This window comes from Podarcis bocagei, assembly GCF_964188305.1.
Source record: "Podarcis bocagei genome assembly, chromosome: 2".
NCBI lineage: Eukaryota > Metazoa > Chordata > Lepidosauria > Squamata > Lacertidae > Podarcis > Podarcis bocagei.
The window spans coordinates 76,668,634-76,684,075 of record NC_138126.1 but is presented as its reverse complement, the minus strand read 5'-3'; the positions used below and the strand labels follow the sequence as shown (position 1 = coordinate 76,684,075).

Sequence of the window (15,442 nt, the reverse complement as noted above, 5' to 3'; positions counted from 1 at the left end):
GGAAGCTGCCCAGAGTGGCTGGGGAAACCCAGCCAGATGGGCAGAGTATAACTAATAAATTATTATTATTAGTAGTAGTAGTAGTATCGAAGGAACATCAGTGCCAACTTTTGCCCTGCCTAACAGAGCCATCTGCACACACAAACACAATCCATCATACTGAAGGGGGTTTAGCCAGACCTGCCTGGCTCTGCTGGTGAGGAGCACTGCAGTTGTACATCCTCAAATGGAAGCCACTGCTGGCAGCATCCCCACTGGAAATGGAGATCAGTGGTGTAGCGTGGGGGGGTGCAGGGGGGGGGCTGGCCGCACTGGGTGCAACATCTGGGGGTTAGGATTAGGGGGCGCAAATCCACGGGTTAGGGGGCGCAAATCCACAGGTTAGGGGGCGCAAATTACTTGCCTTGCCCCGGGTGCTGACAACCCACGCTACACCACTGATGGAGATGGTGAGAGCAGAGCTGGCTCCTGAGCCAGCCCTCCTCCCATCATGTGACAGCAACATCACTGAACCACCCTGGGATCTGGCACAGCAAGGGGTGTTTCCCCCCCCCCCCCCCCGCCACACCCTTCCTTTCAACCTGGCTGGTGTGAGCAGTGGTGCTGAGGTGCAGCAGTGGCTTTGTTCATGCTGGTTTGGATTGCAGCAAGCCCAGGAAAGTGAAATGTCCTGTAGTATAATAAGAAAACCGTTCACAGCCACTGAAATGTAGCTTTTGCGGGTACAAAAATTAATTGGAGAGAAAAATACCCTCTTCATTTATGTGAACAAGTGAATGTTATTACATTACCGGTATATATTTATTTATACCCTGCCTTTCTCTCTGACAGGGACTCGGGCCTGAACATGCTTGAACATGGTAATTGGTTACATACTCTGTGATATCTGGCCTGGTTTTGGGAGTTCATCTTCAAGTCTGGAGGAGAGGAGAGGTTTGGTAGGATTCATCCATTACTAGTGGATGAGCACTTTTAGGGGTTTTGTTTTATTGTATTTTTATTTGATGCATTTTGGTTTTGAATATCAAGGTGTTTTGGTTTTCATGGATTTGTAAGTGCTTTGAGACATCTTCATGTGAGAAGATTGATGAAACGTATAAATAACTCTCTTACATTCAAAGTGGATTTTGTATTTGACAAAATGGTATCTAATCTCATCTTCAAAGGGGAAGATGCGAACAAGCTCACAGTGTATGGCTCTCATCTCTCAACTGGACAAAGGATTAGGCCAGGCCAGGCCTGCTTTGTTAGGATATTAATACCAGCTTGCTCTTAATCTGCTTGCTTAGGATTTGCTAGTTTTATGGTTGTACTGGAAAGGTATTGGTTTTATTTTAAATTTTTCCATTGCGTTGTACACCACTTCATTATTTTTTAAAGTGTGGAATGACATAAAAACAACATTTAAATGTTTATATTTGAGGCACCCCAAGCAGCTGCAAATAAGATGCTGATCATAATATCCATTGCTTGATTAAATGTTTTTGCTTTCCCCCAAGTTACCACTTGGGCTGGCTCCAGAAACAAGGCCATTTGAGACCCAGATGGAAACAGGCCTCCCATGCAGTCTTCATGAAGTGCTTCCCCACCCCAACACCCGTGGGACTTATAACAGATATATTGTTCAGCACAAACATATTGTGATCAGAATACAGTGGTACCTTGGGTTACAGACGCTTCAGGTTACAGATTCTGCTAACCCAGAAATAGTACCTTGGGTCGGTGGCGTAGCGTGGGTTGTCAGCACCCGGGGCAAGGCAAGTAATTTGCACCCCTAACCCATGGATTTGCGCCCCCTAACCCCCAGAAGTTGCGCCCGGTGCGGCCGCCCCCCCTGCACCCCCCACGCTACGCCACTGCCTTAAGAACTTTGCTTCAGGATGAGAACAGAAATCGCGCAGCAGCAGCGTGGCGGCAGCAGGAGGCCCCATTAGCTAAAGTGGTGCTTCAGGTTAAGAACAGTTTCAGGTTAAGAATGGACCTCCAGAACGAATTAAGTTCTTAAGCTGAGGTACAACTGTAGTAGGATTGGCGTTCCTATGAGCCCACAGAACTTTTGAATACTTGGTGCAACATAGTGGCTAACAATAAGTGGAGTTGTGCGACTGTTGCAAATAAGTCAACAAATGGGAACACCCTTGATTGAAAACTTCCAGTCGCTCTCAAAGGCTGCCCTCTTATTCCAAATGAGCCCCCTTTAATTCATTGGGGCTTCCTTCAGGGGCGGACTTTGGTAATCTTTGATAATATGGTGCCCCGAGAGAGCCCAAAATCTGGCACCCCCCAAATGGATCTTCTCCATTTTGCGCCCCCTCAGCTCAGCACCTGGTGCAGGGGAACCACCTGCAGAGTGATAAATCCAGTGCTGCTTTCTTCCCAGGAAACATCATATGTTTTGCGCTCCAAGTGACCCTCCAGGACGATTTGGTCCTCCACTTCCCACCAGTCTCAGCCAACATGGCCAATGCTGAGTGATACTGGGAGCTGTGATCTAACAAGATCTAAAGGACATCTGGTTGGAGTGGATGGTGTTATAGACAAGCCACTCTTCCCCTCCCAGCAAGGTAGAGAAAGGAGCACAATATCAAGGTGCTTACGTTTTATGCGTCTCTTTCTTTATTGCCTCTGTAGCTCACCTTTTCTTCCAAGGAGCTCAAGGCGGCGTACATTATTATTATTATTATTATTGTTTATTGAATATATATACCACCCTGTACCGGGGGGGTCTCATGCTTCCCGCTCTCCCCCTGCTACCCCCACAACAGTCCTGTGAGGTAGGTTAGGCGGCAGTGATCTCTGTGCTGATACCTGGGAATCGCTTGGAAGGAAAGCTCTACCCGCCCGAAAACCGCAGCGACCCAATCAAGCCCCGGACTACAACTCCCAGCATCCTTCTCCGGACCGCGCACGCCGGGCAGCTGCGGTTCGGCGCCGCCGCCTTCCCCCTTCCCATTCGCGGGGCGTTCTCCTGCCGGACGGGCTGGGCGTCGAGGCTCCGTGGGACGAGCGGGCTCCCCGGTTCCGCCAGCTCCTCGCCGCCCCACGGCGCCCCGGGCGAGGGCGGCGTCCCGCGTCCTCCCCAGCCGGAGAAGGGGGAGTTTCCAGGAAGTGGCCATATTGGATTCATTCAGTTGCCTCAGCCCAGGGAGGAGGAGCAGGAGGAGAGGAGCAGGTTCCCGGCAAGACGGCTTGCTAGAGCCCCAGGAGCAGGAACCCCTTCGCCCTTCGGCCCCCGGATCTCCCTGCCATGGCTGCGACGGAGCTGGAGCGCTTCTCTGTGAGTAGCAGCAGCCGCAGCAGCAGCAGCCTCGTCTCTAGCCAGGAGGGCAGGGGCGCCGCGCGCACGCCGCTCCCTCCAAGAGCTTAGAGACCCGGGCTGGCGGGGGCTGCGCCGTGGGAAAGGGCTCGCCGTGGGGGAGTTTAGGGACGGGACTCCGGGCCGCGCGGGGGCTGCCCGTCTGAATTGGGCTGAGCCTGGGGCATCAGGGATCTCCCGGGGAAGGGAGTCGCCGCCTTCTGCAGAAGAGGCTGCGCGTCTCGGCGCACTCTCCAGCAGGCAGGCGTGTTGTCACTTACTCACCGGATTGCCAGCTCCGCCACGAAACACGCGTTTGGCAGGGTGGGGAGGGGGCTTGTGCCTTTCTGCCAGGATAGATGGCGATGGAGGGACTGGAATGGTGGGGACCTGTAGTCCTCGGCGCGACTCTGTGGGAGCGTGGGGGCTAAGGCTGCGTTTCCCACCCCTCTTACCTGGGGGTAAGCCCCGCCAAATTCAGTGGGGCTTATTTCTGGGTAGGGTTGCAGCCTGGGGGGGGGGGAGGAATCCTCTATGGGTTTTGTACAGCTGTACCAGGTGCCAAGGCTGCCGCAGCGTTTTAATACATGTGGCCTGCACCCAAGGAGTGGACTGTCGTAGGTAGTCGGATAAGACCCACCAGCCGACTTTCTCCTTCCGAGGCATCGGGGATCTTCCCATTCCGATGGACTTTTTGCCCTGCCCTGCAGTATTTGTTTAGTCTCTGCGGCAGGAGATGGGCAGCTGGCCTTCAGGAATGGAAACAGCAGCTGCAATTCAAAAAAGGGTCCTTGCAGCTGGGTCCTGTGCATGTCTGCATGGACTCGACTCCCTCTGCTCACCTCTGAGCAAGTCGCACTGAAAACAGGGGCTGTTTCTTGTGGATGTTGTGTGCAGGATCTCAAAGAGATGAGCCTCTTTCATTCTGAACCAGCTGTCGCCCAAAGGGGATTCTTCTCGGTGCATTTAATCTTAATCGAGTGGGAAACCTTTGGCCCTCCAGATATGCTTTTTAAAAAAACAAAAAACCCTGCTATCGTGGCTCATGATCAGGGCTCATGGGAGTTGGAGTCAGGAGGACCACAGGTTCCCTGTCCTCGATTTAATAATTCCTGGGCGGGGAAGTCAGATGCTCAGCAGAAGTATTACCCACATAGTTGGCTGCCAATATATTGCTGCGATTACTTACGCAACTCGAAACTTGAAGTGCATAACAGAGAGAAGCAAAAGTGAGCTTTTTCTGTTTGCTAGTGGCTTTTACTCTGTGTTAGAAACTGGGAGAGAAAAGCTAGGAGCCAAATGGCTCCTGGGTTGTGGACGCCAAAACAGAATGTCTAGTTGCCGTTCAGCAACACTTTTTATTTATTATTGTATAAGCATGAACTAATACGCAATTCACATAAGTGACATATTGTTAATATCACATTTCTAACATAAATTGTTAATACACGTTTAATTTGGTGCTTACAATAAAAATACTGGTATATATTTCAGTTTTCAAAACACTCTACTGTACTCTTAACATATTGTCTGTCCTTAACATATTCTTTGAGGCTTCAAAGCACATACATTTCAGTAATCCTTGAGTGTCAGCCAGGTGCAAAAAAATGGCACCCAGACTTTTTGAGCTGCTTGCAAATGGAGAATCTTTATGCGTGAAATGCACCTGGCTCCCTGCTAATTTCGAACCCTGCTTTTACTCCAGTAATGATGAGCAGCTGTAATTATGGGCCTGAACCTACCATTTCTACTGAGGCTAAATAGTATCTTCCTATTGACATAAGCTGATTATAGAAATGTGAACTGTCTGTTGGAAGCCCCATACGTGATGTTGACACTGCACATATATATATATATCACATTATCTTGGACGTGAGGGTATGCAAACACAGTTCAGCTAATAGTCCAAACCTCTATCAGCCTTGAATTCCTCAAGTCTGTGATATGCATTCGCGCAACATGCATGAATGAAATTTCATGCCCATTATGCATTTAACCAATCTGTGCTGTCTCTTTCAGACACTTTTTATCTAGCTCTGTGAAAGAATGAGAGATCTCTTTCCCCATAAAACCATGGGACATACTAGTTTTATGTATGCCTTAGTATGCTTACTAAAACAAACAACAATTTTTTTCTTTCAGAATAATTTCTTTTTTGAAGGCTGATTGTCAAACCTCTGTGTGTGCCATTATCCTGTCTAGAACACAGCCAATGTTTTGTTTGAGTTGCCAGATGTCTCTGGCCATTGCAAATCCTTAATTGTGTAAATGTTGGCATCTAAACAAGACAGAAGCCAAGGAATGGCTTTCTAAGCCAACACTGTGGGTGTCTCTGAATGGCAACATCATTTAAATGCACATTTATGAGGCACAAACTAAGACTGTGCCTTGTAGTGTGTTGGAAATGTCAGATGGAAAGTTTGGGAAGTGTTTTGTATATTTATGTTGGGTCTGCAGGAACCTCCTGTTAAGAAGAAATGAAACAATTACAAAATGTACAGCTGCTGTTATATATACATTGTGTACATATAACTGTATACATTGTATAATCTCATTGCACTCTATGAAAGGCACAGGTTAGTTAAAACGATCTGATACTGCCTTGCATCTATGCAGTGGCGTAGCGTGGGGGGTGCAGGGGGGCTGGCCGCACCGGGCGCAACATCTGGGGGTTAGGGTTAGGGGGCACAAATCCACGGGTTAGGGGGCGCAAATCCACGGGCTAGGGGGCGCAAATTACTTGCCTTGCCCCGGGTGCTGGCAACCCACGCTACGCCACTGCATCTATGGGTTTCTAACTGCTCATTTGAACAATTATATTGTGTCCTTCCTGGCTTTTAGCTTGTGCTAATTCACACAAGCATTTTCTCTGGCCATCTGGAGGTTTATTTATTGTGTTGCAGCCTATGGCATAAGTCAAGTGGAACTCTGTGTTATGAAAGGAACTAACTCAGGGTTGGCTAACTCCTGCACTGGGATTTTCTGAAGATGCAAATTCTTTAAATGAATGTAGGGTAATATTCAGAGGTGTCTTTCTGCTGGCATAGCAGCCACCCCACTAGCCGGAACCCTTGTTAATAGGGTAGTCAGTGGAACATTCAAAACTGATGGATGGTGTGCGGCGACATTTGCATGTGCAAAATATATAGTGCAACTGCGGCTGTTATATATGACAGTTGAGCTTGTGCACTGCTGCTGGCACTGTTAAGGGTTAAGTTTGTTAGGAGCTTCTGGGAATTGTAACTCTGTGAAGGGCAGACTCCTGTGCCCAGAAATCTTTGAGGGCAAGAATGTGCTTCAAATGTGCTTTAAAGGTACGGTGTGTACACAGCCTGGTGGTTGATGCCTCATAGGGGGAAATGAAAAAGGGGGGAGAGGCATTGTAATGGGTGCTAGAGTGAAATTTTTTAATTTTTTTATTACACATCTATACTGCCCTTCATCGGAGGATCACAGGGTGGGTTATACAATGTAAAAACACAAAAATACATAACATAGTAACAAACAAAAACAATAAAAACCACGCACACACGCACAGTTTAAAAGGCCATAGATTGTTTAATTAGCCAAAGGCCTGTGAGAAGAGGAATGTTTTTGCCTGGTGCCTAAAAATATGTCACAAAAGCGCCCGGCAAGCCTCCCTGGGGAGAGCATTCCGCAAGCGGAATGATGGAAATTGCGTTCATACCCAAGAATATACCCAAGAGACAAACACTCCAGTCCAGTAAGCTGAGCTAAACGGTGGTGCCTATATATGCCGAAGGACAAGAGGTCTATCGGGACCTTCCGTGGAGTTTTAGTGTGGGGGCAAATCAAAGTGGGAGAGTTGAGATTAAAGCAAGAGCACAGTTAAGCAGCCTGAATCAACAGGGCTCGCAGCATTTCCTCCTGAATGGAAAGCTCATCCATGGGGGGGGGGGGGTGGAGTGGAAAAAAGTATCATGTGATGATCATATGTCCGCTTCACTGATGGCATGCACACATGTACGGAAGCTGCACTTGCCCATGTGTGCGCAGTGAAATGCACGTGTACACGTCACACTGTTGGTTGCAATCTGCATGCGGTTCGCAAAAGAGAGCGTTTGAAACAGTCAATAGTGGAGGACAATCCACAGTGAGAATGAAAGCATGCAGTTATGCGCAGGAGCGTAAACTGCCGTTCTTGGGTACATCATGGCAGGAGGGCAAAACTTGATACTGGAGCAGGCACTGTGGGATTAATGGGATTTCCTCTGTCTATGCACACAGCCAAATTGCGCATCTTGAAGTGCCTGCAACGTGGACCCCCCCCTCTCCTCCCCAGTCCATCATAATGATGGAATTTCACTAGTTATAGCATAAATGCCAAATAATTGTGGTAATGCCAATTTTTTTGAGGGGAGGAATAACTTAAAAGTTCTGCTGTTTGTTGTTAGTGTTGAAAGCACATCCATGTAGGCACTGATACAATGGGAATAAAAATAAACCGAGTTGAGGGTTTTGCTAAAACAGCAAGCTCAAGTCATTTGTATTCCCTTCCAGCGCCAGTACCTTGAAACCTTGCCAGAAACTTGCTCTCAGTGGCTACTTGTGTTTCTATTGAGAGTAATTAGCTCGGAGGAAAATTGTTCCCGTGATAATGTTTGAACCACTCAGAATGCAAAACAAAGCACAAAAGCGCTGCTCAGGTTATTGCTTTTGTGTGGCATCAAGAAATCTAAAACATCGTTTCTATTAGGTGAATGGTGAAGGCAGTATATGCTGTATAATTGCTACCAGAAGCCAAGCTGGATGGGATTTGTGTAGGTTTAAAGCTGCCATTGGCGGTGTTCAAAAGCTTATATGTTACTGTAGAGTTATTCAGGAGGAATTACAGTGATGACCAACACCTTTTATTTTCATGTATTGGGAATAGCTTAACTTCCCAAGCTCAAGTTGTCATAGTTTGAGCTAACATCATATATAGAAATTCCTTTCTCTCCATGGTTTTAGTGCATCCCTCCCGTAACTTCTTTTTTTTATATATATAAAATTTTTATTGGTTTTACAACATTTTTAGGAAAAACAAACAAACACAAAAAGTGACAGACATACATGTATAGTTTCAAACATATTTTCATAAACCTCTTTTCTTGAACTTCCCCATACCCCCCCTCTCTGCATCCCAATGTCCATAATTCAACAAGCAACTCCCAGTTGTTACTTTCTAATCTCTGTCATCTTAATCTCTTTTATAGTCTAACCTTGTATCCCTGTACCCTTTTGCTTCTGGAAACCACAACATTTTAGCATTCATTAAGTTTATAGTAGTCCTTAAGATAACTTTTAAATTTTCTCCATTCTTCTTCCACCGTCTCTTTTCGTTGATCACGGATTCTGCCTGTCATCTCGGCCAGTGTCATATAGTCCATCACTTTCATCTGCCATTCTTCCAAAGTGGGTAAATCTTGTGTCTTCCAATACTTTGCGATAAGTATTCTTGCTGCTGTTGTGGCATACATAAAGAAAGTTCTATCTTTCTTTGTCACCAATTGGCCGACAATGCCCAAGAGGAAGGCCTCTGGTTTTTTAGAGAAGGTACATTTAAGTACCTTTTTCATTTCATTATAGATCATTTCCCAAAAGGCCTTTATCTTCGGGCATGTCCACCAAAGGTGATAGAAAGTACCTTCAGTCTCTTTACACTTCCAACATTTATTGTCGGGCAAATGATAGATTTTTGCCAGTTTGACTGGGGTCATGTACCACCTGTAAACCATCTTCATAATGTTTTCCTTTAAGGCATTACATGCCGTAAATTTAATACCGGTGTTCCATAACCATTCCCAGTCAGCTGACATAATGTTATGTCCAACATCCTGAGCCCACTTAATCATAGCCGATTTAACTGTTTCATCCTGTGTGTTCCATTTCAACAACAAGTTGTACATTCTAGATAAATTCTTAGTATTGGGTTCTAACAGTTCGGTCTCTAGTTTTGATTTTTCCACCTGGAAACCGATTTTCCTATCCTGTTTAAAAAATTCCATTATTTGGCGATATTGGAACCAATTTTCTACTTTATGCTTCAATTTCTCCTGACTTTGTAGTTTGAATTTATCTCCATCCTGTTCTAAGATCTCCCAATACTTCGGCCATCCGACCTCCATATTGAGTTTCTTCACTGCTTTAGCCTCCACTGGTGACACCCATCTAGGGGTTTTATTTTCCAATAGATCTTTATATCTTATCCAAACATTAAATAATGCTTTTCTAACAATGTGATTTTTAAAGGCGCTGTTAACTTTATCATACCAAAGATATGCATGCCAACCGAAAGCATTATTGAAACCTTCCAGATCCAAGATGTCCGTGTTCTCGAGGAGCATCCATTCTTTCAGCCAGCAAAAAGCTGCTGCCTCATAATACAATTTTAGGTCCGGCAGGGCAAAACCCCCTCTTTCTTTAGCGTCAGTCAATATTTTAAATTTAATTCGGGGCTTTTTGCCCTGCCAGACAAATTTCGAGATGTCTTTGTGCCACCTCTTAAAACATTCCATCTTGTCAAGAATCTGCAAGGTCTGGAACAAAAATAACATTCTAGGCAATACATTCATTTTAATTACTGCAATTCGGCCTAACATTGACAGTTTCAAATTTGACCATATTTCTAGGTCTTTTTTAATTTCTGACCAACATTTTTCATAGTTGTCCTTATACAAATTCGCATTCTTAGATGTTAAATAAACCCCTAGGTATTTCACCTTCTTGACCACAGTCAAACCTGTTTCCTCTTGAAATTTCTCCTTTTCCATATCTGTTAGATTTTTCCCTAAAACTTTAGTTTTTTGCTTATTCAACTTAAATCCAGCTACCTGGCCAAATTGTTGTATTATTTCTAGGACCTTTTTCGTACTAGTGTTTGGCTCTTGCAAAGTCAATACTAGGTCATCTGCATACGCTCTTAACTTATACTGTTTAGCTCCGACCTGCACACCTTTGACCTGCTGGTCATTTCTTATCATGTTCAGTAACACCTCCAGAACTGAAATAAAAAGTAATGGGGAAATTGGGCACCCCTGTCGTGTTCCTTTTTCTATCTTAAGTTCCTCAGTCACAACATTATTTACAATCAGTTTAGCTTTTTGTTCAGAATATATTGCAGCCATACCATTCTCAAAACCCTGGCCTACCCCCATCCCATGAAGATTCTTCCTCATAAAACTCCAAGAAATATTATCAAAGGCTTTCTCCGCATCCACAAAGATCAATACTGCTTTAGTGTTTATATTCACCTCTAGCTTTTCCAAAATGTCTATTACATTCCTTACATTATCTGCTAGGTGTCTATTAGGGAGAAAGCCTGCTTGGTCTCTATGAATCTTCTCCATCAAGACTCTTTTAAATCTTTTTGCCAAAATGTCTGCAAAAATTTTGTAATCCACATTAAGCAGTGATATTGGGCGGTAGTTCTTAAGTTGGGTCTTTTCAGTCTCTGACTTTGGTATGAGTGAAATATATGCCTCTTTCCACGATTCAGGTGCCCTTTTTCCCTCAAGAATCTCATTACAAACTTCTCTTAGTGGTTGAGTCAGCCATTCCTTCAGCGATTTGTAGTATCTGGAAGTCAGTCCATCTGGTCCCGGAGATTTGTCCAATTGCATATTCTGAATGGCAGCCTCTATCTCTTGATCTGAGATTCTCTGGTTCAAATCCATCTTACTTTGATGAGAGATGTTTCGTAGTCCATATCTTCCAAGGAATTTATCTATATCTTCTTCATTTTGCGGGCCTTGAGTGTAAAGTTTTTTAAAATAACTTAAAAAGCAATTTCTAATTTCATTGGGTTTAGATATGTTCTTTCCATCCACCTCTAGGCTTGTAACTGTATTTAATTTCTGCCTTTTCTTCAGTTGCCATGCCAAAAGTTTACCACATTTATTTGCTGATTCAAAAGTCTTTTGCTTCATTTGCTTTATCTTCCATTCAATCTCTTGGTTCATCAATTCCATATATTGTGTTTGATATAACTTGATCTCTCTTAAGATGTCCTGAGACTTTGGTTTTGTTCTTAATTTCCTCTCTCCTTCCTTTATCATTTCCAAAATCTTCTCTTTTTTCTCAGTTTGTTTTTTCCTCTTTATTGAATTTTGTTGAATCAAAAATCCTCTCATAACAGCTTTACTTGCGTCCCAGATCACTCTTTTCTCCACGTCGGTCCTCAAATTTATTTCAAAATAGTCTTTTAGGGTCTTTTGGGCCTTCGTGAGAATCTCCTTATCTCGAAAGAGGGTGTCATTCATTCTCCATCTAAATTGACCAGTTATTGTGAGTTTCATCTCCATCTTCACGGCGTTATGGTCGGAACAAGTTTTTGGGCAGATTTCCACTTTCTTAATCTTTGGAGCCAGTCCACTAGTAACCCAGATTTGGTCAATTCTGGTCCAGGTCATCATTGCTTGGGAGAAAAAGGTTCCCTCTCTCTCCAGAGGGTTCCTTGTTCTCCAAATGTCTATCAAGTCCATATTTTCTGTCATTTCGAAAAAAGTCTTAGGGAGTCTCCCTTCTTTAGTGACTGTTAGTCTTTGTGCCTTGTCCATATTAGTGGAGACCACGCCATTCATGTCTCCCATGATTATCATATTGTAATCCAGATAGTCCGTCAAAGTTTCATGAAGTCTCTTAAAGAAGTCAGATTTGCCTTCATTTGGTGCATAAATTCCAACAACTAGAAGTTTTTCTCCTTGTACTTGTATCTCCACAGCCAGATATCTCCCTTGTTCATCTTTGAATATCATTTTTGGAGCCCATTTCTCCTTCACATATATTACCACTCCTCTCTTCTTAACTTTGTCTGATGAGATAAATTCTTGTCCTAGCCTTTTATTTGTGAGTAATCTCCTGTGAGCTCTAGTTATGTGAGTTTCTTGTAGACATATCAAGTCCAGTTGTTCTCTATTCAAAATATGAAATACTTGTCTTCTCTTCAAAGGCCCATTCAGTCCATTACAATTCCAACTAAGGAATTGCAAAGCCATCTTGTTATTTTCTTAAGACTCCTCCAACAGCTCCAAGTTGTTGCTCTTCTTCTGATGGTGGTGGTTTTTGTCCAAACGAGAGGTATCCTGAACCTCCCGTAACTTCTTCTCCTTCCCTTCTTAAATCTCTGAACAAAAATGTTGAGCATTCTGCATTAGTTTCAAGCCCTTATGCAGTGCTGGCTATGGGGAGAAAGTAATGCATGAAATGAACTGGGCTGTGACCCATTTATCTGATGCTGCACAGTCTATCCTTGGAAAACATTTTTTGATTCAAAACTGGGTGTCTGGTGATACAGGATTCAGCAACCTGGCTTTCGCTCCCACCCCCCTCCATTACTTTTACCAAGGACCAATACTAGTTTGAACATCAAGCGCCATTCCCCTGAATTGTAATACCTTAGGAAGGCCCTTTGTCAAACAAAAGGAGCTCTGTGTTTAGTTATTATGAAATATATTGTGGGAATTGTTCTGCATTTTGAAAATTAAATTTAAAATATTGTTCAAAACAGTTTGTTTTTCACTATCATAAATTTCGGGTATGTTTGTGTAAGACAATGGAATGTGAATACAACCCCCACCCCCTGCCAGCCCCAGTTGTTATGTAAGATTTTGCTGGAGCATCAGTGTGTTCTGTCTGCCTGTGACCTTAATGATGGCCTCTAGAAGGGCAGATCAATCCTAATTTAATTAGAGATGTAGCCAAACCGAACATCCATCCCTGCACGACCATGAAGCTTGCTAGGTGGCCCTGAGCAAGTCACGATCTCTCAACTTAATCCATCCTACAGGGTTTTGTTGAGAGGATAAAATATAAATCTCTGCCCAATAGTGGCACAGACATGGATTCTTTAGTTTTGTTACATTCTCCGGGCTGATAACCGATATCTGCTGGGTAACTTGGTGCCCCTGGAAGATATACAGTATACACTAAATGAAATCCAAGGCTGCATTCCTGTGCACACTTGGAAGCAAGGTCTAAGGACCTCCATTGAAGTCACTAGAAAGTTAGCATCCATCCATACAGTTTGGCTGCCCATTATGTTGGCCGACTTTGATTTAGGTGTTGAATCACTTTCCTATCCTGTGATGCCAAAAGGGAGAGCAAAGAGTTGATTTGGTGCTCATAAAACATGGTTGAATAGCTACTTCACAACTGCACACCTGCTCTGACCCTACGGGAATTACAGTGCAAGCCTACATTTCTATACAGAAGTAAGTCCCATTGAATTCATCGGGACTTGCTCCAAGTTAAGTGTGTGTAGGACTGCAGACTTAGGATTTCACATTTTGAATTTTTCATCTTTATTGCAATAGCTGGTTTAAAACTCTGGCTAGTTCTGAAACAAGGTAACCATAGTTTCCCAGTTTGGATGGAATGAGAAGGTATGGTTAGTTGAAAACTTACCAGCTTACTGCAGTGTATGCCAAGAGAGCCAGCAGTGGACTCGTAATCTGGTGAACCAGGTTCGATTCCCTGCTCCTCCACATGCAGCTGCTGGGTGACCTTGGGCTAGTCATACTACTCTGAAGTCTCTCAGCCCCACCCACCTCACAGAGTGTTTGTTGTGGGGGGGGGGAGGGAAAGGAGATTGTTAGCCGCTTTGAAACTCCTTAGGGTAGTGATAAAGCGGGATATAAAATCCAAACTCTCTCAAACTCAAGGAGTGAAAAGGTGGCAAAATGAAAGAGAGCATGAGCAAAGGGCTTGTGCATATATTGGCTTGTTTAAGCTGAGAAATGATTGTCAGAACCAGGCCATTATGTTACTTCTATGGGGGAGTTCTGAGCTTCCCTTTTAAATACCAGTAGTGATCATTGAATCCAAAGCTGTGGTTGGAATAACATTTGATTCTCAATACTTCCAGCACTCCCACAGAAACCCTGCATGACCTAAAAGCCAATGTCATATGGAATCCTGATGAATAAGGACTCCATCTCACACAAACACCCAGTAGTTAAGGTCTCATTATTAAGCCATTATTCATGGTTGCAGAACTGGAAGTGTGGAATGCATCTATTAAACATAATTGTAATTTAAGTGTGATATGAAGAGTGTATCTCTGCTGCTTCTCTGCAACTCATCTTGGTCCCTTTCTCCTTAAAGCTTGATGGGAGCAACTTGGAGCATAATTTTTTTCTTGAGCCAGCAGCTTGTGTTTAAGCTCTGCCCTGCGGGCTATAGTTGGGCTTCGGGATATTTAGCGACCCTTCTGAGCATGTGTGAAGTGCCTTCTTGGTGCTTCTTTCATAATTCACATTGGGGATTTTGTTCTGGGTTTATGTGTTCTGGGTTGTTCACTTTGAGATGGCTATATTGTGTGCCTGATGCCCTTAATACACACAACAGATGTTCGTTGGATTGGACACCCTTATGAAGCATGTCACTCTTCCTTGTCAACTGTTGATGTTTCTAAACCTCCGTCCCACATTAGATTGTATGGGTTTGGGGTTTGTTTTTCATTTTCTCTTTGGGAAGCTGCCTTCACTTCCCACACTATGTTTAAAACAAGCCAGCCCCTCTCCTCTCTCTACCCCCCTCACCCCCACGTTGCTAAATGCAAAGTGCGATGGAAGGAACTATTATAAGAAGCTGACAACTGATGTGGCACAATCTGGGGAGCTGGGCTTGTTCTGCTGGGTTCCCCCCTCCCCCCCCTGTGCTAATGGTTTTATGCTTCACCCTCAGCTGCTGAGGTTTGATGTAAAGCTCTTGAGATGATAGGGTGTTCTTGGCAAATAAAGGAGTTAGAAAAACATTTCAGAAATGTTACCAATAGCTAAGGCAACAGTGTGAGAAGAGGTCATGTGTCTCTCTCTCATTTCATAACAGACCACAACTGTGAAATGTTCTGTGGAGGACTGCTGTGGGAAAGTTGATGGCTGTGATTTCCCTTTTGAATTGCCTTGAAGCCGGCTTGGGATGTTTCTTACCTCACAAAAGGATATAGGGCAAATAATTCCTTTGCAGAAAAGGGAGTTGAGCCAGAGCTGTGCTCTTAGATTTCCCACCACCACCACCACCGTGGAATTGGGATGACATGAGCCTCCCTAGATATTCTCTAGGAAAGGTGCCATATGTCATGTCCCCAAAGTGCCTGTTCTCCAATCACCATCCAACTAATTTAATTTGTTGGGCCGACAGCTTCCC

The 15,442-nt window shown here is 44.2% G+C and overlaps 1 protein-coding gene across 4 annotated transcripts in view; it reads left to right on the top strand.

The window, feature by feature from the left end:
• The first annotated feature begins 2,958 nt into the window (after nt 1-2,958).
• Nucleotides 2,959-15,442, top strand: part of SEPTIN8 (septin 8) — a 56,980-nt gene continuing 44,496 nt past the window's right edge. For 2 of the 4 annotated variants that reach the window (XM_081179853.1, XM_081179855.1), the window contains exon 1: nt 2,960-3,277. In XM_081179853.1, the coding sequence (XP_081035979.1) occupies nt 3,248-3,277 (30 nt within the window). In that variant the 5' untranslated portion in view covers nt 2,960-3,247. Of the gene's footprint in view, nt 3,278-15,442 lie in introns of all 4 variants that reach the window. The other 2 variants (XM_081179852.1, XM_081179854.1) reach the window with 2 other exon arrangements.